The sequence below is a fragment of the Apis laboriosa genome, unplaced genomic scaffold (assembly GCF_014066325.1).
Source record: "Apis laboriosa isolate Shangri-la unplaced genomic scaffold, ASM1406632v1 scaffold9_cov152, whole genome shotgun sequence".
Classification (NCBI taxonomy): Eukaryota; Metazoa; Arthropoda; class Insecta; order Hymenoptera; family Apidae; genus Apis; species Apis laboriosa.
This window is the reverse complement of record NW_025224966.1, coordinates 2,953,900-2,979,450: the sequence shown is the minus strand read 5'-3', so window position 1 is coordinate 2,979,450 and position 25,551 is coordinate 2,953,900. Positions and strand designations below refer to the sequence as shown.

At 36.0% G+C, this 25,551-nt stretch overlaps 1 protein-coding gene across 4 annotated transcripts in view; it reads right to left on the bottom strand.

Moving 5' to 3' along the window:
* LOC122720045 (filamin-A) overlaps positions 1–25,551 on the bottom strand; it is a 37,604-nt gene that overhangs the window by 2,720 nt on the left and 9,333 nt on the right. The window contains exons 4-22 of one of the 4 annotated variants that reach the window (XM_043946463.1): positions 25,133–25,473; positions 24,871–24,998; positions 24,700–24,714; positions 23,936–24,074; positions 23,027–23,311; positions 22,621–22,937; positions 22,099–22,525; positions 21,226–21,435; positions 20,681–21,068; positions 19,437–20,006; positions 18,576–18,920; positions 17,878–18,482; positions 17,481–17,779; positions 15,234–15,372; positions 10,392–10,584; positions 5,324–5,464; positions 4,885–5,187; positions 2,766–3,821; positions 397–590 (exon numbers count right to left, since the gene is read on the bottom strand). In XM_043946463.1, coding sequence (XP_043802398.1) covers positions 397–590; positions 2,766–3,821; positions 4,885–5,187; positions 5,324–5,464; positions 10,392–10,584; positions 15,234–15,372; positions 17,481–17,779; positions 17,878–18,482; positions 18,576–18,920; positions 19,437–20,006; positions 20,681–21,068; positions 21,226–21,435; positions 22,099–22,525; positions 22,621–22,937; positions 23,027–23,311; positions 23,936–24,074; positions 24,700–24,714; positions 24,871–24,998; positions 25,133–25,473 — 6,095 coding nt within the window. The remainder of the gene's footprint in view (positions 1–396; positions 591–2,765; positions 3,822–4,884; positions 5,188–5,323; positions 5,465–10,391; positions 10,585–15,233; positions 15,373–17,480; positions 17,780–17,877; positions 18,483–18,575; positions 18,921–19,436; positions 20,007–20,680; positions 21,069–21,225; positions 21,436–22,098; positions 22,526–22,620; positions 22,938–23,026; positions 23,312–23,935; positions 24,075–24,699; positions 24,715–24,870; positions 24,999–25,132; positions 25,474–25,551) is intronic. The other 3 variants (XM_043946465.1, XM_043946464.1, XM_043946466.1) reach the window with 3 other exon arrangements.

Below are 25,551 nucleotides of genomic sequence, written 5' to 3'. Positions count from 1 at the left end.
ACGATTTTCGCAAGGACATTGTCGCCTAAAATGTTTGTGCAGATTTCTAAGAAAAACGAAGGTTGTTTGATGATTTTAGTTATTTGGCTAAAATTTTACTCGATATTTCGTGTTTACGTTTCGATCCGGAACTATCAAAAGTTCCATATTAAAAGTAAATAAATAACTGTGTATTTAATTTCGATCAAACGTCACCATATATATATATATATATATATATATATAATACAATTTTCAATAATAAATTATATTAAACGCAAACATAAACGCGTTTAAGGGTAGACAAATTCCTAATATCATCTGTTATTGTAAAAATAATAATATTATTAATCTATATTTATAAACGATTAGAACGTTTTTTATTATATATTCTCGTTTCATAAAAATGATTGATACCTTCGCGTCGAGTTCACCCTTGGCACCATTTTTGCGAACAAGGAAAGTGGCTGGCTTGTCCGGTTGCACACCGGATTCCGGAAATTGCGCCACTTCGAGCTTATGAGCGTCGCCCATCGCCGGTGACACGTAAACCTTGTGTGGGGAATCGGGTATATGTTGATCGTTGAACTTTATTCCTACCCTGTATTCGCCTGAAAATTTAAGAGGAGTTAAGTTATTCCAGTATCCATATTTATACCACGTTTCATATCTTTTTCATATCTATTCTTCTATCTTTTTTTTTTATTTATTTAACATGTAAATCGACACGTTAAATTGATCATTCCATCGAATCTCCACCTCTCCATATATATAATAGACTGACCATCGTCCTCGGAATTATCGCACTCATTTCCAGAGACGAGTATTCGCGTGGTGGCGGTAAAGGTGTCCATCTTTTATATCCACTGATACGAATAAAAGAAAAATTGGAGAGAATATTTATATATATTTTATTCTGTTTGTATGTATATAGAAAAAAATTTGCGATTAATTAGAAAAATGGGGAGGGAGGAAGAGGAGGAAAGAGGGAGGAAATGAGAGACGCGAGAGAAAAGTTGAAAGTGTGGGAGGGAGAAGAAGCGAATAGAAGATAGGAAGGAGGAAGAGAACGGAGAAGGGGTGTAACAAAGCAAGAAACTCGAAGAAAGAGGACAAAACGAGGAAAGTGGAGAGAACTGAGGCGCAGCTAAATCCGCGAACCACTATTTTCCTCAGCCTGATTCTAACTTCTGATCTCGATTCGTCCACGCTTTCTCTCTTTCGGTATCTCCGTCTTCCTCTCTTCCTCCGTCTCTTTCCCTCATTTGATGCACACCACCCAAATATAACGGCCCACGGCTAATTCACGTCCAGCCTTAGCCACTAAAATATGAATCCACCTTAGACGCAAATATAGACCAGAAAGTATTTCTGGATCGGCCAAGAACAGCCGATGAAGACTGGTGAGAGGCCCTTGTCCACCGCTCCTTCGGAACGGCTGGTATGCTCCATTTTTATCGGCGTTCATTCATTTCGTTAATACGTAATCCAAAAATTTTCCAAATTGCTTGTAAATTTCTGCTTTTTGGACATTTTTCTTTTTTTTTTTTATGACACAAAATGAAAAGGAAATTGGATCGAATCCCGATGAAAAAAATTGTAAAAAAGATCTAATCGAAGAAAAGAAAATTAATATTCTACGAGATGACTGATTATTATGCATAGTATAGATTAATTTTTTTTCTCTTTTTCTTTAAGTGGAATAAATTTTAATTTAATTATTCTTTGATAATAAAGTGGTTAAAAAAGAAAAAAATCGAATGTACGAGAATGTAAATTTTACGGTAAATTAAAATTTTTCTTCTTTATTTTTTTGCCTCTTATTCGTTATATACGATACGTACGAAACGCCACGAGAGGATAATATAATACTAATTGCAATGATTTTAACTAAGCTCCTAATGACATGTAAACAGGAGTTTACAAACATCGCAACAATTTAATTAATATCGATGTTTGCATGATTCACTTGAAAATGATTTAGTAGTCCAAATGGGCAATACAACTTTCAAGGTGACTAACCGACTAAAATATGAATTATCGACGTTGGCAAACATCCATGACTTAAATGACAGTTAAACGGTAGACTGTTTTACGAACACTTATGTTGCAATTAGAGAACTATGAATTTTCATTATCTATTACTTAGTAACAACAAACTGCTCGTGACAATATTCCTGGAGGTATTGTTCCTGCGCCATTCAACTAATTCTTTGTTGCTCGCGCATCGATATAACTGATTTACTTTGAAGAAAAAATGAAAAAAAGCATTACACAAAAAAGTGTAATGCTTTTAAAAAGCATAAGTATTCGAATTTCTTTAAACCGAATAACAAAATTTTGACTATAAAGATCATTATTTATAAATAATCTCGTTCTTTTTCGCTCATTATTTAAAAATTCGCTTCAACAAGCTAAAGTAAATATAAAATTTTATTTTTAAGAGCAAACCACGCGCATTAAACATTGAAGTTAAGAATAAAATTATTTCGAATTAAGTCGAACAAGTTAATTACAACGAACAACCAATATCGTACGAAAAGCGTGTCAACTACAGCATTTTAAATAAACCTTAACCCTAAATCGCTTAACTTTATTCTAAAATTTAAACTAATTAATTTCTCACCCCGTCCAGTTCTGATCGTGCAAAAGGAAATAATGCAGTTGTAAAATAATTTATAAAATATTTCTTTTCATTTTTAACGAACAATCATATTCAAAGAAAAAATAAAAAGAACTCGGCCACTGCTATCTGCCCTCGCTAATAAAGCGAAAGAGACACTCACCGGGTTCGGAAACGACGTAGCTGACGTAACAGCTGCCGTCTTTTCGATCCTTGAAGTCGATCTGAGCTTTGCTGGGTCCCTCGACGGACACGGCCAGAGTACCAGCTCCGGCCTCCCTCGTCCATATATTGAACTCGCACGGTTCTCCCTGCTCGCCCCTTTCCAATCCTGGGCCGCCCGCGTGCACCCTGTGCGCCCCGCCATCCCTCAAAGGGCCGACCGTGAATTGGAACGGCGATCCAGGTATGTGCATCTCCTTGTATCGAACGGAGACGGTGTGCACCCCGAGCTCCTTGGGCACGAAGGCGACCGCGTACAGGCCGTCCTCCACCTCCTTGATCTCCGCATCCTCGGTCACGCCCCCCGGGGAGGTGACCGTGGCGGCGAGATCGAACGACGTGATGCCGGGCATCTTGAACGTGAGCTTGCACTGGCTTCCCACTTCCGTGATCGGCACGGCCTCCCTCTGCCTTTGGATCTTCTCCCTCTGCCGGTTGCTACCCTCCCCGGTCACCTTGACGGTGAACGGCGACCCTTCCACGTGGTGGTCGGCGAATTTCAGATTGATGATGTAGTACCCCGGCTCGGTAGGCTTGTAAGAGATGTTCAACGTGCCGTCCTCGTTGTCCTTGCACTGGATCTCCGCTTTGCTAGGCCCCTCCACCGACAACGAGAGACCGCCGAAACCCGCGTTCCTCGTGTCGATCGAGAAAAAGTTCTCCACGTGGGTTTTCCCCTCCACCAAACCGGCCCCGGACACCTTCACCTTCTTCGCGTCCCCGACCTCCCTGTCCTTCACGTCGATCTTGAACGGCGAGTTCTGGATGTGCTTGCCCAGCTTCTTTACGGCGACCGTGTGGGAGCCGGCCTCGCGGGGGGTGAACGAGACGCACATGTTCCCGTTCGGCATCATCTTGAGGAAACAGGGCTCCTCGAGCCCGCTCGGGGCCGTGATCGAAGCGTTCAACGATCTTATGTCGGAGTCCGTCACTTTGCCCGGTAACTGGACCTCGCTCGATGAACCGACCGAGATTTGGTTTCTCTTACGGCCCTCGCCTGCAAAACATCGTCGAAGATAGATATTTTTATCTTGTTCCCTCTGTTACTTTTTTCTTTTTTTTTTTTTTTTTGGAAACTCGATTTCTTAAAAAAGATTAGTAAACTATTTCTTTGTTATCCATAATATTATTATTATCCACAATAAGCTGGTTCGATATTTATTGGGATTAGGTGTGTTCATTGTTCACTCGTCGAGTTGAGAAAAAAGATCACGGGAAATAGATATTTTGTGATACAATACGATTACTTTTTTCTTTTATTGGAAATTCCATTTCTGTTTTGATCTCGCCTAGAAAAGATTACTAAACTATTTCTTTGTTCCAGGTACAATATTATCCAGCAGTAAGCTGGTTCGATATTTATTCGTATGAGATAGGTGTTCTTGTTCACTTATCGAGTGCAAAGAAAAGATCATGATAGATATTTTGTGATTACTTTTTTCTTTTACTGATTTCTTTTTTAATTTTCTCGCCTAGAAAAGATTGCTAGATTGTTTCTTTGTTCCAAGTTGGTTCGATATTTATTTATATGGGATAGATGTTCTTGTTCGTCATTCATTTGTCGAGTGCATCAAAGGCGAGAATAAGAAACAAGAATAAGCGAATAACGAACAATACTGTATTCTTTGCGATGCTTAAGCCGACTTTTGAGGTTCTATTTATTAGGAATTTGATTTCTTTTTATCCAAGAAAAGATCAAAAAGATCGTTAAATAGATATTTTGATTATTCTCTTTTTTTACATTAGAATTTGATTTGTTTTTTTTTATTTCTTCGCCTAGAAAAAATTACTAAATTATTTCTTTGTTCCAAATATATTTTATTGTCCGCTTAAGTGTCGCTGGTACGATATTTATTCGGGAATAGGTGTTCTCGCTTTCATCGCTTCGCGTTAACGAGCGATATTATACTCTTAAACTGACTTTTGCCATTCTTTTTATCAAAAATTTGATTTCTTTTTCATCCTAAGAAAGATCACGAGATAGATATTTTGTGAGTATTTTTTTTTTTCTTTTATTTGAAAATTTTTCAAACGATCGTGAAGAAAAATGAATCGCGTACCTGTGATTTTGGCAACGTAAGGGCTGCCCCGAATGTGTTTGTCACCGAATTTCACGCCGATTTTGTATTCTCCCGGAGCGGTTGGTAGATAAGAGACCGAGATTGTTCCATCCTTGTTGTCGTGGCAGGAGATCTCAGCTTTGCTGGGTCCTTCCACCGACAACGAAAGGCCACCGGCTCCAGCGTCTTTCGTGGAGATGTTGAAGTTTCCCGGCTCGCCGCATACGCCGTATATTAAACCTGGCCCGTACGCAGTCACGTATCCGCTCGCCAAAGAGTCCACGTGGAATTTGAACGGTGAACCTAATGATCGACGAAGAGTATATTAGTTCGAAAAATCAAAACTACGACAATATTACGGATATTCACGAATTGCACGAAGAAACAAAATCTAATTTTTTAACTCCGATTTTATTACACCGATTATATTCGCACAAACCTTGAACATGCTCGCCATTGAATTTCACCGAAAGCTCGTGCTGCCCTTCTTCCCTGGGATCGTATCTAATGGACACTGTGCCATCGTGATTGTCTTCGATGACTGGTTTATCCATGTTCCCGCTAGGCATTTTTACTTCGGCTAGAAGATACAGGGAAAAAATATAGACAATAATTGGAATATTTTCAGAATTCTCTAACTTAATCGTTACGATACGAATAAAGTAAAATAAGATAAATTCCACGTTTCGCGAAATTACGAGGTGATAAGGAAAACACATGATTTCCTGAGCATCGAAACCTTTTTTCGTTTGCACGTAGAAAAGGCTCTGAAATATTAACGGAGAGAAATCGAGGCCGGGCGGCGTCCCTTCGTTTTCCGGATCAATCCTGGTGTAACAGATCGTCCCACGTTCAGCGTAATCGTATTGACTGCATATAACGCTCTTCAATCCGTATCTGTAGAAGGTCGACACCTCCTGCCACGTGGTTTCGACCTCCTCTTCCTCCCAAACCATATCGGTCCACTCACTGATACGAATAACATTATACGATCGCTGACGATACGACGACAATTCGAATCGACTGTCGAATACGCAATATAATTTCGAACGGGTGAATAATTAGATCGCGGACGTTTTATTAGATCTATCCTAATGTGAAAGATTGTGGATGATGTGTGCGATATGTAAAAAAAGAAAAGGTGTGAAATGATTTGATTAGATTTGGAAAAAAAAAAAGAAAAGAAATTGAATCTCTATAAACGTCCGCGATCTTGATCATCTCTCGACCAGATTTTTAAGACACACGTTTTCCACAAAAAAGGAAAGGATTAAAAATTAGTAGATAGATTGACTCGATTTTTTTCTCTTTTATCGAAATTCATCCAGAGGGATGGTTTAAGGATGTATTAGTTTAATAATTGTTATTTCTTCAAGGATTAGAAATAATATAGGGTTTAGTTTAGAAGAGATATTTGTTAATTAACTACACCTGTTTAAGCGATTAATAATTAGTTTGTATAACATATATTATTATCAGAAAATTTTATCGATTAACGAAAAAAATAGATGGCCGAAAATTATATCTCCAGTATTGCCGATCGTATAATGATATAAAGAAACATGCATACGAATCGATTAAAAATCCACTTTATCCACGTTTCTCTTTTCCTTTATTTGCATCTTCCGTCCGTTTCCACTTTTCGATTTAACGTTAAAAAAAAAATCACATAATATAAGGTAAGCGAGTGAAAAAAGAATTCGGGAAAAACTGTACACCCGATAAAACACGAATGCACCCTCGTGTATCAAATATACCCGAGATATAAAATTCGTATCCTGATAAACACTTTCGTTAAAAGAAAAGAGGAACGACTCTCGTGTTTGAAAAATAGGATAAAGGAAAAAAAAAAAAAAAAAGAAGAAGAAGAACACTGATACAATCGTCCATCGAAAATCGTATCGACGATCAAATTCCTCGAGGGAGGTAGAAACGAAATCTCGTATCTCGGTGCGTGTATAGAAGGAAAATATAATTATGCAAAAGTGTCGTTTTTTTTTTCTTTTTTTCTTTTTTTTTTTAACGGCGAAGATAGTCACGTTCTAAATCGTGGGAGGAGAAAGACCGACCGAACGGGTTACACGGGTAAGAAAATCCCTCCTCGATTCCGTCTCTTCCTTGACAAATTATTATTTAATTTAATCTCTCGGGTGTCCCAGGAATTTTGAACGCGAGAAAAAAAAAAAAAAACTTATTATATATCCCCCGATATTGGTTCCAGCCGTGAATCGACACGCCAAGTTTAATCGACTTCTCGAGGGCACATCTCTGGCGCGACTGACGATGAAGCCGGGCATCGCTACCGAGTAAACGATGCCAGAGCCCCGGGGAGACCTTCTTTTTTTCCAGAACAACCTACCAACGGACTTTGTATCGCACGGTGGTCGCCTCGTGTCTAATAAATCTCTTCTATCTCTGTCATACGCGCGTGCACGGATCGAATTTTGGGTAACCGTGTCGCGCGATTGTGCGAGGGAGGATGCAGGTAACGAGAAAGCTCCGATTCCAAGGCATGGAACGCTAGAGTGTGGAACGAAAGTGATTCTTATCTTATTTTTTCTAGTTTTCTTTTTTTTTTTTTTTTTCTAATTTTCCTACCGACAAATTCTTTGGAAAGGGTGAGAAGAATTTTTTCGCGATAGAATCGCGTACGCGACGGATCTGGATAAGTTTACGGAAGCGCGTTTTGGTGAGTAAATAAAAGTTTCGAATTTTTTCGAAAAAAATTCCAATTGGAATTTTGCGCATCCGTTCAATTAGATAAATCGTTTCATTCGAATCTTTTTGAAAAAATAATTATTGGTATGTTGACTGTGACTTGACAATTGAGAGTTGCGTAGAATATTTTGATGTATATCGTGTTATTTTTTATTTAGAAAATAATTTTTGCAACTTTTATAATTTTTTCGGATCGGCAATGTACAATGTAAATGGTTTGTAACATGAGAGATGTGATTGGTTTTTGGCAGTATGAACGTTAATAAATTCAAACTTAATGAGACGTAGAGAATCTGGGAATAAATCCGTATTTTTAGATTGGACCAACATTTACACGTTTCTAATCCAATAAATCCGTTCCCCGTATCGTTGTTAAAGGCATACCCTTCCCTATCGCGCTTTCACCGTATATTCAAATTATAAGATATATTACGTGAAATCTAACTTGATCACCCAGGATTCCAAATCTAAGCGATCACTCGATACAAATTCGAAGAATCTTTGGAAAAAATCCATGGAAACCTAATAATCCTAATAACTTCGAATCTCTGCATAGATTTCTCGTTAACCCCCTTGAACCCCGATATATTTATATTCCAAACCTATTCCTCCAATCTAAGCTTCGTTACATGATTATCGCCATTTAATCGAGCCTGTTCAAATCAAAATCGGCTACGAGGAATTAATATTATTATATTCGTAGGGTTCAACAGGTTGCTCGTATTTCCCTCCTTACAACATATACGTATATATATATATATATATATATATATATATATATATATATATCGTCATTACTTTGATAGATGAACGCATACACTTGGTTATCCGATACACTTACGTCGGTTCACCACAATTTAAACACAACTTAGACACGTCTGTTGACCGACCGTCCATTTTAATAATTTCGAAACGGCTCGATCGAATTTAATTTACCCTGCTGCATCGTAATTACATAATCGGCCGTATATAACGAATAAAGGAAAGAATCGGGACGAGTTCTCATCGAGATAGATAGGGGAGTGGTATTTGGCGCATCCTAGACACTGGCCGCCGTTCTCTGCTTCGCGCAGGAAGTGGTTCCGAGCGAAGGGGGATAGATATATATATATATGTCGTGTAATACGTTTAAACGCGTGCCAAAGGTAACACGAGAAATCGGGACTCTTGATTAATTGGAAACAAGCGTGATACGATGAATTTACGCGACGGTCACCGTTATTCATTGCGCGTCTAAATTGGTTAAAATCGTTCCTCTCAAGATATCGATGAACGTGCGCACCGAGAGAATTAATTGGCGGACTTAATACGCTCCCGATTAACAATGTCAACACCTCGATCTAGCATATGTACCTCGGCGCAACTATGTTACGAGAGCCATTTTATTTACCGGCACCATATTTTATTACACCCGATGGTGCGCGCCTCGATGATCGAACGGATTAATTTTCTTAAAGTCGAGATTGATATCGAGATAATTAAATTCGAGATTCGTGATATTTGTGATTTATATTTAACTTTTCCCCGATATTATTTTTATCGCCTTCGCTATTTTGAAAAGGCGAGTTTCTCGTTGGCAGAGATAAAACTTGATGTTAAAATAATTAAATTCACATTTCTTTTTTTTTTCTTTTTTTATACTTTTCTCGATGTTATTTCTATTCCTATAATATTTCTTTCCCTCGATTTATTTGTCTCTCGTGTTACTTTCGTGCCATCATCGATCCGAATCGATGTTATTTTGATAATCGTCAAGGCGACTACAAAATACAATTAGGCGAAGATCAAAGATAATGGAGAGAGAGAGAGAGAGAAAGAGAGAGAGAAGCAAAGATCTCTGAAGATTTCCATCGTTCTAGTTAGTAATTTTGAAACTCGGGCTTCGATTTTTGGGCCAGTGACGAATCCGCACATCCGGAGCCACTTAATCATCCAGTATTAATATCACCGCCTCGCTTCCGACACAGCCGTCGACATACCTTTCTCTCTCTCTCTCTCTCTCTCTCTTCCTCGCTTTCATTTTTCTCTCTTCTTCCCCCTCGATATATTTCTATCCGTCCATCTTTCCATCCAACTATACTTTTTCGTGAAAAAGCACGCGAATATAGAGATATAGAACGAATAGTTGCTAGGATTGAAGCTAAGCGTAAAATATGACATACGTAGTGCCACGAGGCAAGATGAATAATGCTAACACTTGTCGCTTTATCATTTTGTTTAACATTCGTTGAAGAAGAATATTGTAAATCCGTGGATAAATTATAAGCAGAGTGTGTGGAAAAAATATATATTACATTTCTAATTTAATTTTGTACGCAACTCATAAAATGAATTATAATCGAGTCCATAATCGAGTTACAAAAGTCGATTTGTCATTTTACAATTTAATTAAAATTCTATCCGGTGTTATCGTTGTGAGATTTAATAAAAAGTGAAAAATTCATTTGCAAATGTTATTTCCAATCTCTTTGTATACGATAAATTTTATTTTATCCCCTTTCCTCTCCTGCATCAACGTTTCCTTTTCGTGAAAAATATTTTGAAAAACATAATAATAATGTGGAAATCTGGTGTTTGGAATTCGTTATACGTTGCCAAGAAACCTAAATTATTTACTATCAAACTCGTAAAAATCGCACGATTATTTAAAGACATTTATTGTTTCAAAAAATTGGATGAAAATTATCCTTGAACATTTTCCAATGATGGCTCAACTTAACGATTTAACGAGAAACAATAGACTTGTTAAAAGAATTCGGGAATTCGTTTATTATTGCATTAACACTTACACGTTACGGTTCCCTCCAGCAACGGCAAAAGGATGTTGTTCAACCGGACTACGTCGAAATTCTTCTTCGATACGATCGAACTTTCTTGGATGGTGGAAGAGTGTTGCTCTACTATGCGTTGCTCCTGCTTCTGTCTAGTCCTCCTCGCTCTCTGGGTTTTATGCGTGCTATGCTCTCGATATTCCTCTGAGGCCTGGAACATTGTTTCAAAAACAAATTATAATATCCACGTCGCATATAGCTCGTCCGTGGAAAAGAAGGCGAGGTCAGTTTATCTGAAATATATCTATATTTTCCCTCCTGTTTGCGCATCTCTTAAGTTTATTTTTCGCTTAGACAGATTTTCACAAAATTAAATCTATTGGCTCGATCAAGAACAAATTCAAACGATTCGAAATTTTCAAGATTATGGAGAATATAATTCGAAGCCTAGAACTCTTGAAAGTCTCGATTTTGTATAGAGATATAAAATAGAAATCTTTCTCACTCTGAATGGAATAATCTTTCGATCTTTTTCAAATTCTAAATTCCCTTTCTTAACTACGAAGCCTGTTAACTCTCTGACAATTTTATTTTTCTCTAAGACTTTAGAGGGAGGAATAATCATAGTGCAAAGGATTCGTATTCGAATGCAACTCTTCTTCCTATATAAGAGAATTTGAAAAAGTAACGAGTGAATTAAATAAGGGAAAGAGATCATTCCGATATCTTTGTGAATGGAAATGTAATTTAAAAAAATTAATCCTCCTAAAAAGGACTTTGCAACCCTCTTTGTGTCTCGTCCATTTACGTGCTTGCTTTTTTCCAAGAAATTGAATATGAATGTTGGATAATATGATTGAGACATAAATGATAAAATTACAGAGGAATTTCTGAAATCAAGCGATAATACGCGTTACAGTTCATTACGATAGAATTTATGTATTTTGAGACTGGTCCCAAGCCAAACCAAAGACTAGGTGTAAAGAATTTATTATTATGTAATCATGACAAAATTATTGCAAAATATATATCACGTGAAAAATTCGTTATAAGATCTCTTGTAAACACACCTGCTCAATCGCTTTTCCACCTGTTTTGTCGTTGAATCCCATATATTTTTCATTTAATTCATATAAATTTCAATAATATCTTATTGATCGGTAAAAAGCAACGATTTCTCAAAGGATATTTCGTTAATCGGTATTGATTTCTTCTTTTCATTTTATCCATTAGAGAAAATAAAAGAATATTTTATTTGATTTGAAGAAACTTAAATTTAAATAAAAATAATCGGAACGAATTACATATTCTTCCTTTTGATCCTTCTTTGATCGTTCTTTCGTCGCCATTATTTTCTCGATTCTAGATTTTGGATATCAAGATTGACACAATTATTAAAAAAAATAAATGTAACGATAAAGTTTACCTTGCAAATCGTTTTGAAAATCGAATAATAAAAATAAAAAGTGAAATTTTTGAAGGTATAAGAGTTTTTGAGATACTCATAAGTAGCACTGAATTCATAAGCAGATCTGAACACTGATTCGAAATGATATTGTATAAAATATACACGTGTACGTATATATATTAAACAACAAGATTAAAAATAACATTCCAAAAAGATAGATAATTTCAAATAATCTTCTTATCTCATTTCGATTTCAATTAAGATTTTCCCACGTATGTTTTAAAAGATACTTGAAATCAGGACACTCGACACTACGGTTAGTTAACCGTGTTAATTTCTAATTATTAATATTCCCTACAAAATTTCTCTTCTTCTTTTTTCCTTCCTTATATATTCACAATGGATCATCTCGATGATAGGTGCGTACCTTGATATGCGCGTTAAAGAGGTAATATAGTACAGCAGGAACCAGTCTGGACGGTGGTCGTCACGGAACTCGTGCTAACTGACGGTAATTTCGGGCACAATGCTGTGTATTCGATGTTACCATAATAGCCGGCTAGCCCCCACTCAACCACGTTATAAAAAGATAATAGATATTAATTGCACAATACTAGACAAGACAATACACCATAATCGAGAAAATTTTTCGAATATTCTTCGCTCTCACTGTTAACAACTCGTAACTTTCAGTTCACTTCTCTTCAACTCGATCAACGGTATCGTGCGATCGATTATCCGTTATTTGTTCATCATAATAATAATACAAAAATTTGAATAACATATTTGCGTCAAATTAAGATAAAGTAAATTTCAGAAGAAAATTTTTCTTATCAATTAATAAAGTGATGACAAGTAATTCCAATGTAGTTTCAGAAAATGTTAATTTCAGTTAAATAGTTAAGTAAGAAGTAGTTGATACAATTTGTCGAAGAAGTCTCATTTTGTAATTGAAGATTTATTTATTATTTTCGAAATAATATTTCACAGCATTAGCTAATACAAAGGGGGGAAAAAGTACACGAGAGACGCATTCAAGTTGGAATAATATCAAGAGTGGATCACTGTGGAATTTTGTGAATTTCTCTTCTCGAAATGATTATTACAATTAGTCTCCTTGAAATTTACAGAAATCCCCCTTTAATACGAAGAGGAACTTTTCTCGTGTTCGAAGGTAATAACTTAGAAAACAGGCCGACAAATGGAGACGTTTAATCTAAACTATCACTTGTATTAATTCAATATTCCTCTATCTATTCCAAACGTTTCTGTTTATAAATTTGGGAAAGCCTGACTTGTACTCAAAATAGTTTAAGAGACCGCCATCATACCAGATGCGTATTGAATTTCAAACTAGATCACTAAAAGATTCACATAAAATTCTTCCTTCCGCTTATATTCTTCCGTAGGAATATCATAATCTTCCACTAGATTATTATTATAATTCGATTAATTCATAATTTCCTGTTGCTCATCCTCATGTCATTCCGCTGTGAGAATACTTTATTTATAATACCTGATACTCTGTCCCTTCATTTTTATCCTTACTTCAATCGATAGATTGACATTGAATCAATGAAACATCGAATAAATGTAAATTAATTTGTGTCGATGTATTTGTTTTTTAATTTATTAAGTTTGAAAAATTTATGCTTTTAGAAGAATGCAAGTACATTATATTTTATATCTCGTTTGAGGAAATTTTATAGCTTGGAAAAAAATTAAAATACTACGTTAAAAATCATTTGAAAAATTTTTAATTTTTAATTTAAATTCTTTTAAATTCTTAAAAGATTTTTTTTAAACATTTTCATTAAAAACTTTCGTGTTTTTTTTATATCTCACGAATGATTTATACTAAATTTCTGTAATCTATAAGAAATTATATGAAAAATGAAGTAATTAATCCTTTCCTGAATTATATCCGATTTTTCATGAAATTTATTTTTTGGCACATTCTTTATCGAATTGACGACGACGATTTAAATACAAAAAACATATAAATGTCACCAATATAAATGTTTGGACGTTTGTCAGAACGAGCTGCTAAGATAAATTCGTTAATTATCTCGAAATACGTATAAAAAGTGAAAGAGCAATTGTTTTCGTTTCAAACTACGTAATATATCAATGCCCTCTCTCGTAAACGTGTTTCAATCATTTTGCTTTTATCGTTCAATTATATAAAACCATATTCTTGAATGTATTTGAATAAAATTTACGTAAGAAAAAAAATAAAGAGAAGAAAAAGAAGAATTACAAACGATCGTAAGAGATGCTTTTTGGAACGTATTTGAGGCATATAGCAGAAGTTGATAGAGTGGTATCATCGTACCGATGCAGAAGTGCACTACTTCGAATGGAGGCCAGATTTAGATTAGTTTACAAATAAAATTTGTATAAATCCAGTCCAGTTTCTCGCTGAAGAATAAAATTCGACTTCTCGAAAGATTTTAAATACGAGTCCAAGTCGTTCAATATTTTCACAAAATCAAATCAAAACAACGTCTAATATAAATTTATATAATTTATACAAGATATCACCGTAATTGAAGTTGTATATACTTCATCACGAATATCGAATAGATTGTTCAAACGTGATTGTTTTAAAATATTGAATCACTCGATAAATACTCGATTGAACTTTTTTTTTTTTTTCTACGTGTCAATGGATACTTACTTAAATTTTCTTCGTTAAACTTGATATTTGAAACTGTTCGCGTGATTCTGTTGGAAAATAGACAGTGCTTAAATAAAACACTTGGACGGAACGTTAGAAACTTCACATGAGATGAAAGATACGAGTAATGTCAAAATGACAGACACTATTCCAATGAACCGTCGAAGTGAACTGTTTCACTGGAGACTAAACCAAAGGCGACAATATATCCTGCAGTATATCTTGTCTCTATAGTTAGATACCTGCCGCCCCACCCTTCACCAAGAAACTATATAGCTGTTTTATATAAAAAAAAAAAAAAAATTAATCACAGATAAACGTGACAAACAAGCTGCACTTTTTTCTCTCCCAATCAACTATGTTCACTATGTTACTTTCTCGTATGTGTGAAAAATAAATGTACAATTTTTATCCCTTTAAAAAAGTTAAGACAATAATGATAATTTTTTAACATAGAAATTTTATTCGCGAGATATACCTCGCACTTGTTCGTTCTATCGTGTGCTCGTATATTTTCCAATAATCGTTTCGAATCGTTTTAAAACTTCACCACTTTCACTGATTCTAGATTCAACCGAAGAAACGATAAAATTAAATTATATATCAATTACAAAGTAAATTTCAAAACATTCTAAAGATAAAACGCGCAAACATAATCTGTGTTCTATTCTAAAATCGTGAGATAGTTTTTCGAATCCGTTCGATCTTCGAGAAAGAGAAAGAAAAAGAATCTGTAGAAATTGGAAATTGATGGAAAGAAATGGTGACTTACTGTGAATGTATAAAATCCTTCCGGTACCGGTTGACCACCAAATTTAATACTGAGAGTGTAGTCACCAGCATCCGCCACAGTGTAATAAATGTTCACTGTGCCATCTCCGTTGTCCTCGATGTCGATATCCACTACCTCGCTAGAAGACAGAGGAGATATTAAAATTGATGAAAATTGAAAAATTGATCGCTCTTTTTGTCGCCTCGTACTCAAGTATCTCTGTTTCTTCCAAATGTTGAAACAATTTAATAGGATTTTGAAATAATATTTAACAAATTTCTTCTTTATTTCCCTTCTATATTTCTTCTTCTCACGCTATTTCACTGAACATTTCACTGAAATATCTTGGGGCTTCTCTTATTTTAAAAATTTCACCATGACCTCGATATTTATTTTTGAAACGTAAATTTATCGATGTTGAGTCTTTTGATACGATTTCTTAACTATGCCTCTGGATCCGTTGGTATGTAAGTTATATTTATAGAAATCGCAGAACGTTTCATCTGACGCCTCGTAAAACGACAATAATAAAATGATCTTTCATGGATTTTGTTTTATATTGCACTATTCCTATTTTAAATAAAAATAAAATTCCTATTTAAATTCTCTATGCATAGAAAATATATGTACCTTTTTATAATATATATTTAAAATATGAAATAAGATTTCAATTGGTATTTTTTTAAAATGTTTGTACAATCAATTATCATATTTTATAACACCGTGAAGAAAAATTAAATCCGAATATTTATAATTACGAACAATTATAAATATAATAATAGCAGATTGTTCGAATTGTAATGTTCGATTTTTCAAAAAAATGCAAATATCAATTTGCATCATAAATTTGATTGGTTTTTCCTATTCGTATGGCTGACCATTAAAGACACAATCTCCTGACATCTTAAGTATGGATACAAAAGTATTCTAGATATATTCGTAAATAAAATATTTAAAATTGTATTAAAATTAATATTAAACGATTTTAAAACAAAAAAATAATTTAAACAATTTAATATAAAAAAATTCACAAAAAAATATAAAATATTCATTTATAAGGAACTCAAAATCCTTTATATAATTAATTTGAATATATAATATTATATTCAATAATTTATATATATATATGTGTATATGTAAAATTCATTAAATTTCTACTTTAACTTAATAATTTTCAACAAGTAATAAAATAATTTTCATGGAACATATCGATTATAAGGTTTCCACATAATGTATCACAACTCTTCTCTTGAATAAGACGTGTCAAGATATGTTATGTCTATCACTTTAAATGACACTTGGTCTTTACATTGTGCCAAAATGCTAATTTAGTTAGAATAAACGTATCAATATCTCAAGTGCAATAGATTGTGTGAAAGTTTTATGACTTATACCTTCGTTAATCTCGATACACGTATATTAGTTAAATGTATGTTATGTTATGAAAGTAGAAATATTTATTAATAATACATAAATAATTATTAGACTGTGAATAATTGATACAAATTTTCATACAATGATCAATATTTTTCATATATTCTGCAATTTTATATAATATTTTATATTAAATAAACCTATAGAATTTCAAAATAAACATATTTCTTGAAATTCTCTTAAGAGAATTCCTATTAAAATTAGGAAAACTTTGAATCGCTCTAACTCCGAAGATAGTGACTCAAAATCAACGAATAAAAGCTCATTAGAAACATAAAACATTCCCCTTTAAAACGTTTTTTGATTTATCCCGATACGACTTTCAGTTCTCGAGATATAGTCGTGTAAAGAAAAAGGTAATTTTTTAATTGTTCGATATCTCCGTCTTTATCTCTCGATCGCACTCGTCTCACTGACCTATCCTAAACTCCAGACGCGATTCCTGGAAGGACATAATACGCATTTCCAAGAAAAAATATAGGTCATTGGCCCATTCATAACATTTCGTGCAATTATTATGAAAACTTTGAATCCTTATAATTCGACATTTGATTGAGATATCGGAACGAATCAAAAACTGACTTCAGAGGCACGATTTTCTCTACATTCCAAGTGATTTTTAATAACAAAATTTTTAATTTCTATTCGTGTCTTTTTAGCACGTATTTTACACAATACGAAATATTTTCTGTATATTAATTTTAACGTAACGTAGTTCTACATAAAAATCTACAGTCTAATAATCATATAAACCAATTTTGATTTTTTTAAACGACACGATATATTTATAATTTTACAGAAATTGAAACTTACCTTCCAGAAGTAGATCGTATACGACAAGTCACCGCGCCACGGCCTGCATTTTCGGTGTCCACGGTAATGCAATACTCTTCACCTTGAGCCAAAGTGTGTTGAATACCCTCTTTGATCTTGCATTTCTCAGCTTTTCCGGTGGACACGCTCTGCACGAATATTGGGCATCCAGGCACCTCTTTATCCCCGTACTTTACGTTGACCTTGTAACGGCCGCAATCGTCGGGCAAGTAAGTCGCCTTGTATTTCCCATCCCCGAGATCCTGAATTTCAACCCTACGAGGCATTTGATCCGGACCCTAGATACAAAAAAAAAACCAACGATTTAAAATTCAAGAAAGAAGTATTGTACAACGCTGTACATAATACTTCTTCAAATATCGAAATTTCAACTTACCAACACTTGAACCTCGAGATCCCCGTATCCAGCTTTCGAAGTATCCACTATGAAATCGACGGGGAAGGAGGCGGTGCAAACAGGCGAGACGCCTGGTCCCGAGATGACGACTTTATTTGGCTCGACGGTGGGCAAAACTACCGGTTTGAAAGGGCTTCCTGGTATATTTTCGCCGTCAAAATTGACCCCAACTTGCAAATTGCTTCCAGCAGCCGGGGGTTGGTAAGTGACCTCGTATATACCATTCCCGCAGTTTTTAATCACCGGCTTTTGAACACGCCCTTTGTTCGTTTTCAACATTACATCCAATTGCGCCGAATTGCATTTCGAGGTGTTCACTATAAATTTCGTAGGTATCCCTTCTCTCACCGTTTCCAGACCCGCCCCGTAAGCGGTCACGTTGCTCGCCTGCGTCTCGTCAACGACCAATACTTGGAAGGGGGATCCGGGAATGTGCTGTTCCGCAAACTTGATGGATATCTCGTATTCGCCGGGCGCCGACGTGTAATATTGCACCTTGCACGTTCCATCGTCATTCTCCTTGCAAATCACCTCCGAACCGTCATCGCCTTCCATCAATATAGCCAAACCCCCGTTTCCCGCGTCTGAACAACAACAATTAATCATTTATTTTCGTTATTCTCTCCATCGAATAATCGCGTCGATTCCAATTTGGAGAATTCCAAGCTTCTTTTTACCTTTCGTGTTTACGACGAACACGTTGTACTTGTTCACGAATCCTTTCTCCAAGCCTGGCCCGTACGCTTTGCACTTGCTCGGGTCGCTGCGGTATTGGACGTTGACCGAAAACGGTGAACCAGGCACGGGCACGTTGTCGTAACGTATGTCTATGGTGTGGGGGCCTTCCTCGAACGGCACGTAACTGACGCAATACGTCCCGTCACTTTGTAGAGCGATCACTTTCTCGGTCGTGTTGCCGCTCGGATTGTTGATCCTACACGAAACTTTGTCGATCTCGTTTTTCCCCTTCGCGAGGGCTCGCGCGTCGACGGTGAATTCCGTCGCGCGATTAACGCACGGACCTGAAATTCAAAAATTCGTGTTATTATGTTAACGATGTGTGTGCGTATATTTTTAAATTCTGAATTAAAACAAACAATCACGCAAGAAGAACTCGGTGCTCGCTAAAGCGATTAAACTTTCTTGCTGCAAATGAAAAGAAAAGTATTTAAATCTAAATCTTTAGGGATAAGGTAAAGGGGGAGGAGGGCGGAAACCTTTGTTTCTTCCGAAAGTATGGACGACTTCAACTTCCAGGTGACAATAATTCCCCTAGATTGCTATCTAATTCAACGTCATATGCCTTTTCTAACAAAGCAAAAAAATATAAGTTCAAAAATACCACAAAGCATGCATAATGTGCACCGTTTATATAACGTGAGAAATAACGAAGAAGAATTAAGATACATTCCATATACGAAACTATTAAAAAAAATAATTAAAGAAAGAGAAAAGAAACCAGGAAACACTGAAAATCTCTGTTAATGAAAAGCAAAATCGAAATCGGTGAACACTCTGGAACACGACAAGCACGGTACCGTTCGGTTGTATCCCGGTTCCAGTGACCTTTATCTTCGACACATCGACGTCTTTTACAACGATTGCCTGGAACGGTGATCCAGGGATGTGCTTCTCGTTGAACGTGATATTGATACCGTAATCGCCGATCTCGGTCGGCAGGTACGCGACGGAGCACGTGCCATCGCCGTTGTCGCGGCAATTGATGGCAGCCTCGCAGGGGCCTTCGACGGTGACGCCGAGGTTGCCTTGGCCAGCTCCACGGGTGTCGATCACGAACTCAGCCGGCTTGTTCACCACCCCGTGGGATAGGCCCGGCCCGGAAGCACGAACTTTCTCGGGGTCGGAGCCGTGCACGCAGGTCAATCGATACGGCTGATTCGTTATCGGCTCTCCGCCGAAACTGATCGCCAACAGGTATTCGCCGAGCTCCGTGGGCGTGAAATTCACCAGGTAACCCTCGTGGGTTGGGACCACGTGAGCCTTGACGCGATTCCCCGATGGAGCTGTGATCGTCACCTGAAAGTCCGCCGGCCTGCCCGCGTCCTGGGTCAACACGCGGAATTGCTGCAAGCTGTTCACCGGGGCGGCTGGATGGATTCAGTTTCGAATTCAGTTTCAGTTTTCTTCGCCTTTCTCTTCGATCTCGAGTAATTTAGTGCTCGAGTAAAGTAAATATCTTTGGATATCGTTTGGATGACCGATTCTTTTTTTTATAATATATATAATCGTCGATATTATTTCATTGTCGTTATTTTAATACAGATCACGTGTTTCGACACAAATTGGACACGATGATTTCGTGGTTGCAAATATAAATCGGAATAAAATTTTGCTGTGTGTGTATGCGTGTGTAAATTTGATACGTAGTTCTATACGAAAAATTAAATTTCCAAGTTGAACTTTCCTGTTCAAAAAACATCCTTTGCGAAAAGTTTTATGCCATTTAATTCCAACCGAATTGGCATTGAAAAAGTAAATTAATTAAAAATTTCGAATAAAGTTACTTTAAATTAATTACTGCTCGTTAAAATGCTCGAATAATTACATTTTATTCGTAGTTATTATTGTCGATCCGATTTTCTCAGTAAGCCATTACAATTATTCGCGATTATTATTATTATGTTTTGAACAATAACTTATCGAAGTAACTTTACTTCGTAGCTAAATTAAATTTTCGCCCATCACTGAGTTCTAAACGGTTAAATAATATAACGAACTATAACGATTACGATTAGAGAAAGACAGATTATTTTATACTTACTCCGTGCAAGATCGTCCACTTTGACCTTCGACACATCGACGCTCGATTGCACGTTAACCTTTATGGGACACTGGGGTATATTCACGCCCCCGTAATTCAAATTTACGACGCAGGCGCCTGGCTCCCGTGCCACGTAGGTAACAGTGTACGTGCCGTCCTTGTTATCCGTGACCGAGAACGGAATCTCTTTCTCCTCGCTGTCCTTAATGCTCACCCGAAGCTCGCCCGGGCCGCCATCGCGGCAATTGACGGTGAAGTGAGTCGGCACGTTCGACTTCACCCCTTTCTCCAACCCAGGCCCGTACGCCGTTACCATGGAAGGATTTACGAGTCCTTCCACTTTCACTCTGTAAGGGGAGTACTTTGTCGCCACTCCTCCGTACACCACCTACGAGAAACAAATTTTCAAGATTCTGCATACAGATTTTTCTATATTCTCGAGTTAAATATAAAAATAAAATAAAAAATTAAATAAAAAAATAAAAATAAAATTCGTTGTGCAGATATTCCATAGAGTCTCGAAATACGAAATTCTTTCTTCTCACCATTACAACGTGATCCGAATTAGATATAGGGGTGTAATGACACTGGACCGTTCCATCGTGCTTGTCCTCCAAACGAACGGGTACGTCTCTTCCGTCCCCGTCTTGAACGATCACTTCCAAAGGTGCTTGGCCAGCTTTTCTCACGTCCACGGTAAAATTCGTTGGTTTGCCACTGAGCAAAGACTCCACTCCTGGACCGTATACTTCAACCTGTATACGATTAGAGTTAAGTTTCTCGATTTCAATTTACAAAAACCGTATAATTCATTTTCTTTTCTTTTCTCTTAATTGTTTCAAATTTACTATAAATTTTTAATAAGAATTTTTTGATTGATAAAATTTTAATGTTATAGAAATAATATTTTTTTTTTAATTTAAAAAATTTAATAATTTAATTTTGATGATTAAAGATTTAAATTAATAATTTTATTTATTTATATGTAAAAATGTATATTAAAATTAAAAAAATATAGAAATAATGATTGAATTAGTAATAAAATATATTTTATAATAAAATTTTAATGTAAAATAATTTAAAGGAACTCGACAAATGAATTATTCATGTTTATCAAAAACATGTCCTATTGTTTATAATTTTAAGTCGATCTACTCCATGAACTTAATTTAAATAGCTGCTTATATTGACTGTACAAAGGTAGCATAATAAATTGTCTTTTAATTGAAGAATTGAATGAATGAATTAATGAAATAATAACTGTCTCTAAATTATTTAATGAATTTTTAATTAAAATTCTAAAATTTAATTATAAGACGACAAGATCCTATAGAATTTTATTTAATTTCAAATTTAAAGAAGATGAAATTATTTCAAATTTCTTATCAAATATCGTACGAAGTATCGTAAAATCGAACCTTGTCAGGATCGAAGTCACCTTTCGGTAAAATGTCGACGATGTAGGGGGACTTGGGGATGTCTTCGCCGTCGCACGATATGCGAACCGCGTATTGGCCAGGAGCGGTTGGCAAATACGATATAACGCCGGTTCCATTCCCGTTGTCCTGGCAAAATATTTTCGCCTCCGAAGGGCCTTCGATCGCGAACCCGAGACCGGCGTTCTCCTTCTTCGCGTCGATGAAAAATTTGGCCGTGTGATTGACGATCCCGGTGCGGAGGCCGGGGCCCCAAACCCTGATCGACGAGTCCTTGTATGGGCCAACGTTCACCTCGAAAGGCGACTTGGAAATTTCCTTCCCGCCATACGTGATCATCACCACGTACCTCCCCTCTTTGTTCGGCACGTAATTGCATTTGTGCGTTTTCTGATCGACTTTGGTCATGCTGAAACGTACAACGTGCTCTCCTTTATCTCTTAACGATAACATTGGTTATATTTAAAAGAGAGCAGTAGAAGAAGAAGCGAACGAATGACTCACTGTACAGGTTGATTAATCCCTCCTGGACCGATGATTTTAACTATGGGCAGGTCGTCCCCTGTGTCGTTCGTGACGATAACGAAATCTGCATCGTCTTGAACGCGAACACCATTCGGTAATAAGCCTCGTCCATAGGCCTTGCATTTTTTAGTATCCGACACTGAGCCTACTTTAACGTTGAAAGGACTTCCGGGTATCGGTTTCCCGGCGAAGAACACATTTACGGAATACGAGCCTTTCTTGGGGGCGGTGTACTCGCATGCCCACACTTCTGGTAAAGGTTGGCGCAATCTCACAGGCACGATTGTCTCCGGTTCCTTTCAAAATTTTCACCGTTTTCAAATGCGAATATTTTTAAATTTCTCGTCTTTCTTCCTTTTCTATTATATCTACATAATCGTTTTACCTGCGCGTTCAAGATAATAACTTCCGGCACACCACGTCCAGCGGCCTTTGTGAAGATATCGAAGTAAGTGGGTCTGTTCGCCATAACTCCTTCTGGCTGTAATCCTGGTCCACTTGTCGTAACCTTACCGGGATCCCCTCCCTTCGCCTCCACGTTCACCGTATAAGGACTCTTCGGTATTTCCCTTCCAGCGAAAAGTACTTTTATCGTGTGCGGCCCTTCCTTCTTCGGGGTATACGACACGGAATAGGTGAGATTCTTGTCCTTGTTGAATCTAACGTCGACCTTCGAGAAGAATATGATTATTAAAAAAAAAAAAGAAATACGAATTAATCACAATTTTGATCACGTATTTATTTGAAAATCTGACAATTAATTGTTTAATATAATTTATGCAAATGTAGTTTCTTCTACAGGTAGAGAAACGTGTACGTGACAACGTGTGATTGACGGTCTTGACAATTAAATCACACGTGCCAGAATTATAATTTGAATGATTTTAATTGTTTATATTTCGTTCGTTTTCAATTAAATAAACGTGTATTTTTCGATTTTCAAAATATTTTTTAAATAATAATTAAATAATTTCGTGAATTCGATCGAAACAACCGTAAAAAAGAAATGTAAAAACATTATAAAATTAACTATTACGTCATCCGTATGCTGGTTTATATCTAATTTAGTTGCGATTAAATGAACGAACGTAGAAGTTTCCTGAACGGTGGTTAACCATATTATACGCGATAAGTAGATAAATATATGCTTGCTAACGTGATAAAAAAAATAATAAGAATAATAATAATAAGGACGTCAAAATTTTTTAAAGAGTGAAATAATTAAAGAATATTAACGATTTTTTACGCACGATTGATTGGTAGAGCCATCCACCATAACAAATTATATTCTTACCGGTATTCTATTTCCTTCAGGATCTTCTACGATGACGTCAACATCCCCTTTACCAGCAGAAAACGTTTCGACGGTAAAGTTAGCCGGTGCTCCTATAACTGGACCGGTTGGTTCAATACCAGGCCCGTAAGCACGTACTCTAAATCAAAAATTACATCACCATAAATAAAAATTAACATTTCTTTAACTTTATCTCGAAACTAATTCCTATTTCAAATAAAATAAAGCAAGAAACATAAAAATTACGTAGATGGAGCAAAATTATATTCAATTTGTAAAGTACGGCTATTTAAAATTTATGATTTTAATCTCTAAATTTTTGTACTTCTTTACAGTAATTTTTATTTATAAAAAAAAGAAATAATTCCTCGTAACAATAGTAATAAGTACGTATTCTTAATCATTGATAAAAAAATAAATAAATAAATAAATAATGACGTTGAAAATATAAAAGAAAGATTTTTTTTAACACATATTTACATTATTATCTATAGTAAATTAATATATAAAGAAAAAGAAAAAATGCTTGCTTCGATCTATTACTAAGACGAGTTAAGGCGTTTGATTAGAACAAAATGGACAACAACAAAATATAACTATCTAATGCGTAAGAATTACAAGAACATTATTACAATATTTTAATCGAATAGTTAGGAATTAATTGCGTGATCAAACTGTGCGTAATTATTAATTATGTGACAAAAGTGTAAACAGCTATAAAAAAAAAAAAAAGAACGTCAAAACACGATATCTACGCAACTTACCGCGGTGGCGGGATACTGGAATCGGAAAACAAAATAGATTCATTAATCATCACAATCAATTTTTCCCATTTCAACGAAATTCTATCTATACGAATTGCTGTTCGACTGTATCTTGATTTTTTGTTTTAAAAATTATCCAAATTAAAAATTAATTTAAATCAATTTGCATACCTGTTTCTATTGGCACGTGGTCGAAGAGGTGCCCCCGGCTTCAATTTTGCGTTGGGGTATTGACTAAGATACGTCATCATCGACATTTCGTCTATATTCGGATTAACCATTTCCTCTGGTTTGATAAGCTGCGTGAAAAAGATAGCTGCGTAAGATAGAATCAAGAAAAAGGATAAAAAAGGATCGTCGATTCCTTCGATTCATACTTTTTCTCTGCGCAACATTTCAATTTTGTAATTGAAGAATAATTATGATTATTTACCTGAGGTATATTCAACCAATCATCGGCCAATTGCATCGCTTCCGACGCATTTTGAATTGCATCAGCTTTATTCCAATTCGGCCAATCGGGGCAGAGGCCAGATGCGACTCCGTCGACCAAAGCACCGATTGCACGGCCATCGTTCCAATCGGTGGTAAAATTATTGATCTGTAATTCTGGGACTTTACTCTTTATCCAACTGATTAGCCTTTGCTTCGGTCCTTCGGACTGAGACACCTCCTCCCCGTTCCACAGAGGCATCGATATCGAATAATGTAAAATTAACGTCCATATTAGACCCAGAATTAACTTTAATTTCGAATCGACGATGTCCGACGAATCTGTAAAATTATTTTACAGGAGAGAAAGATGAATTTGATTTAAAAGTGAACGAGAATTCGAAGAAGAAGAAGAAGAAG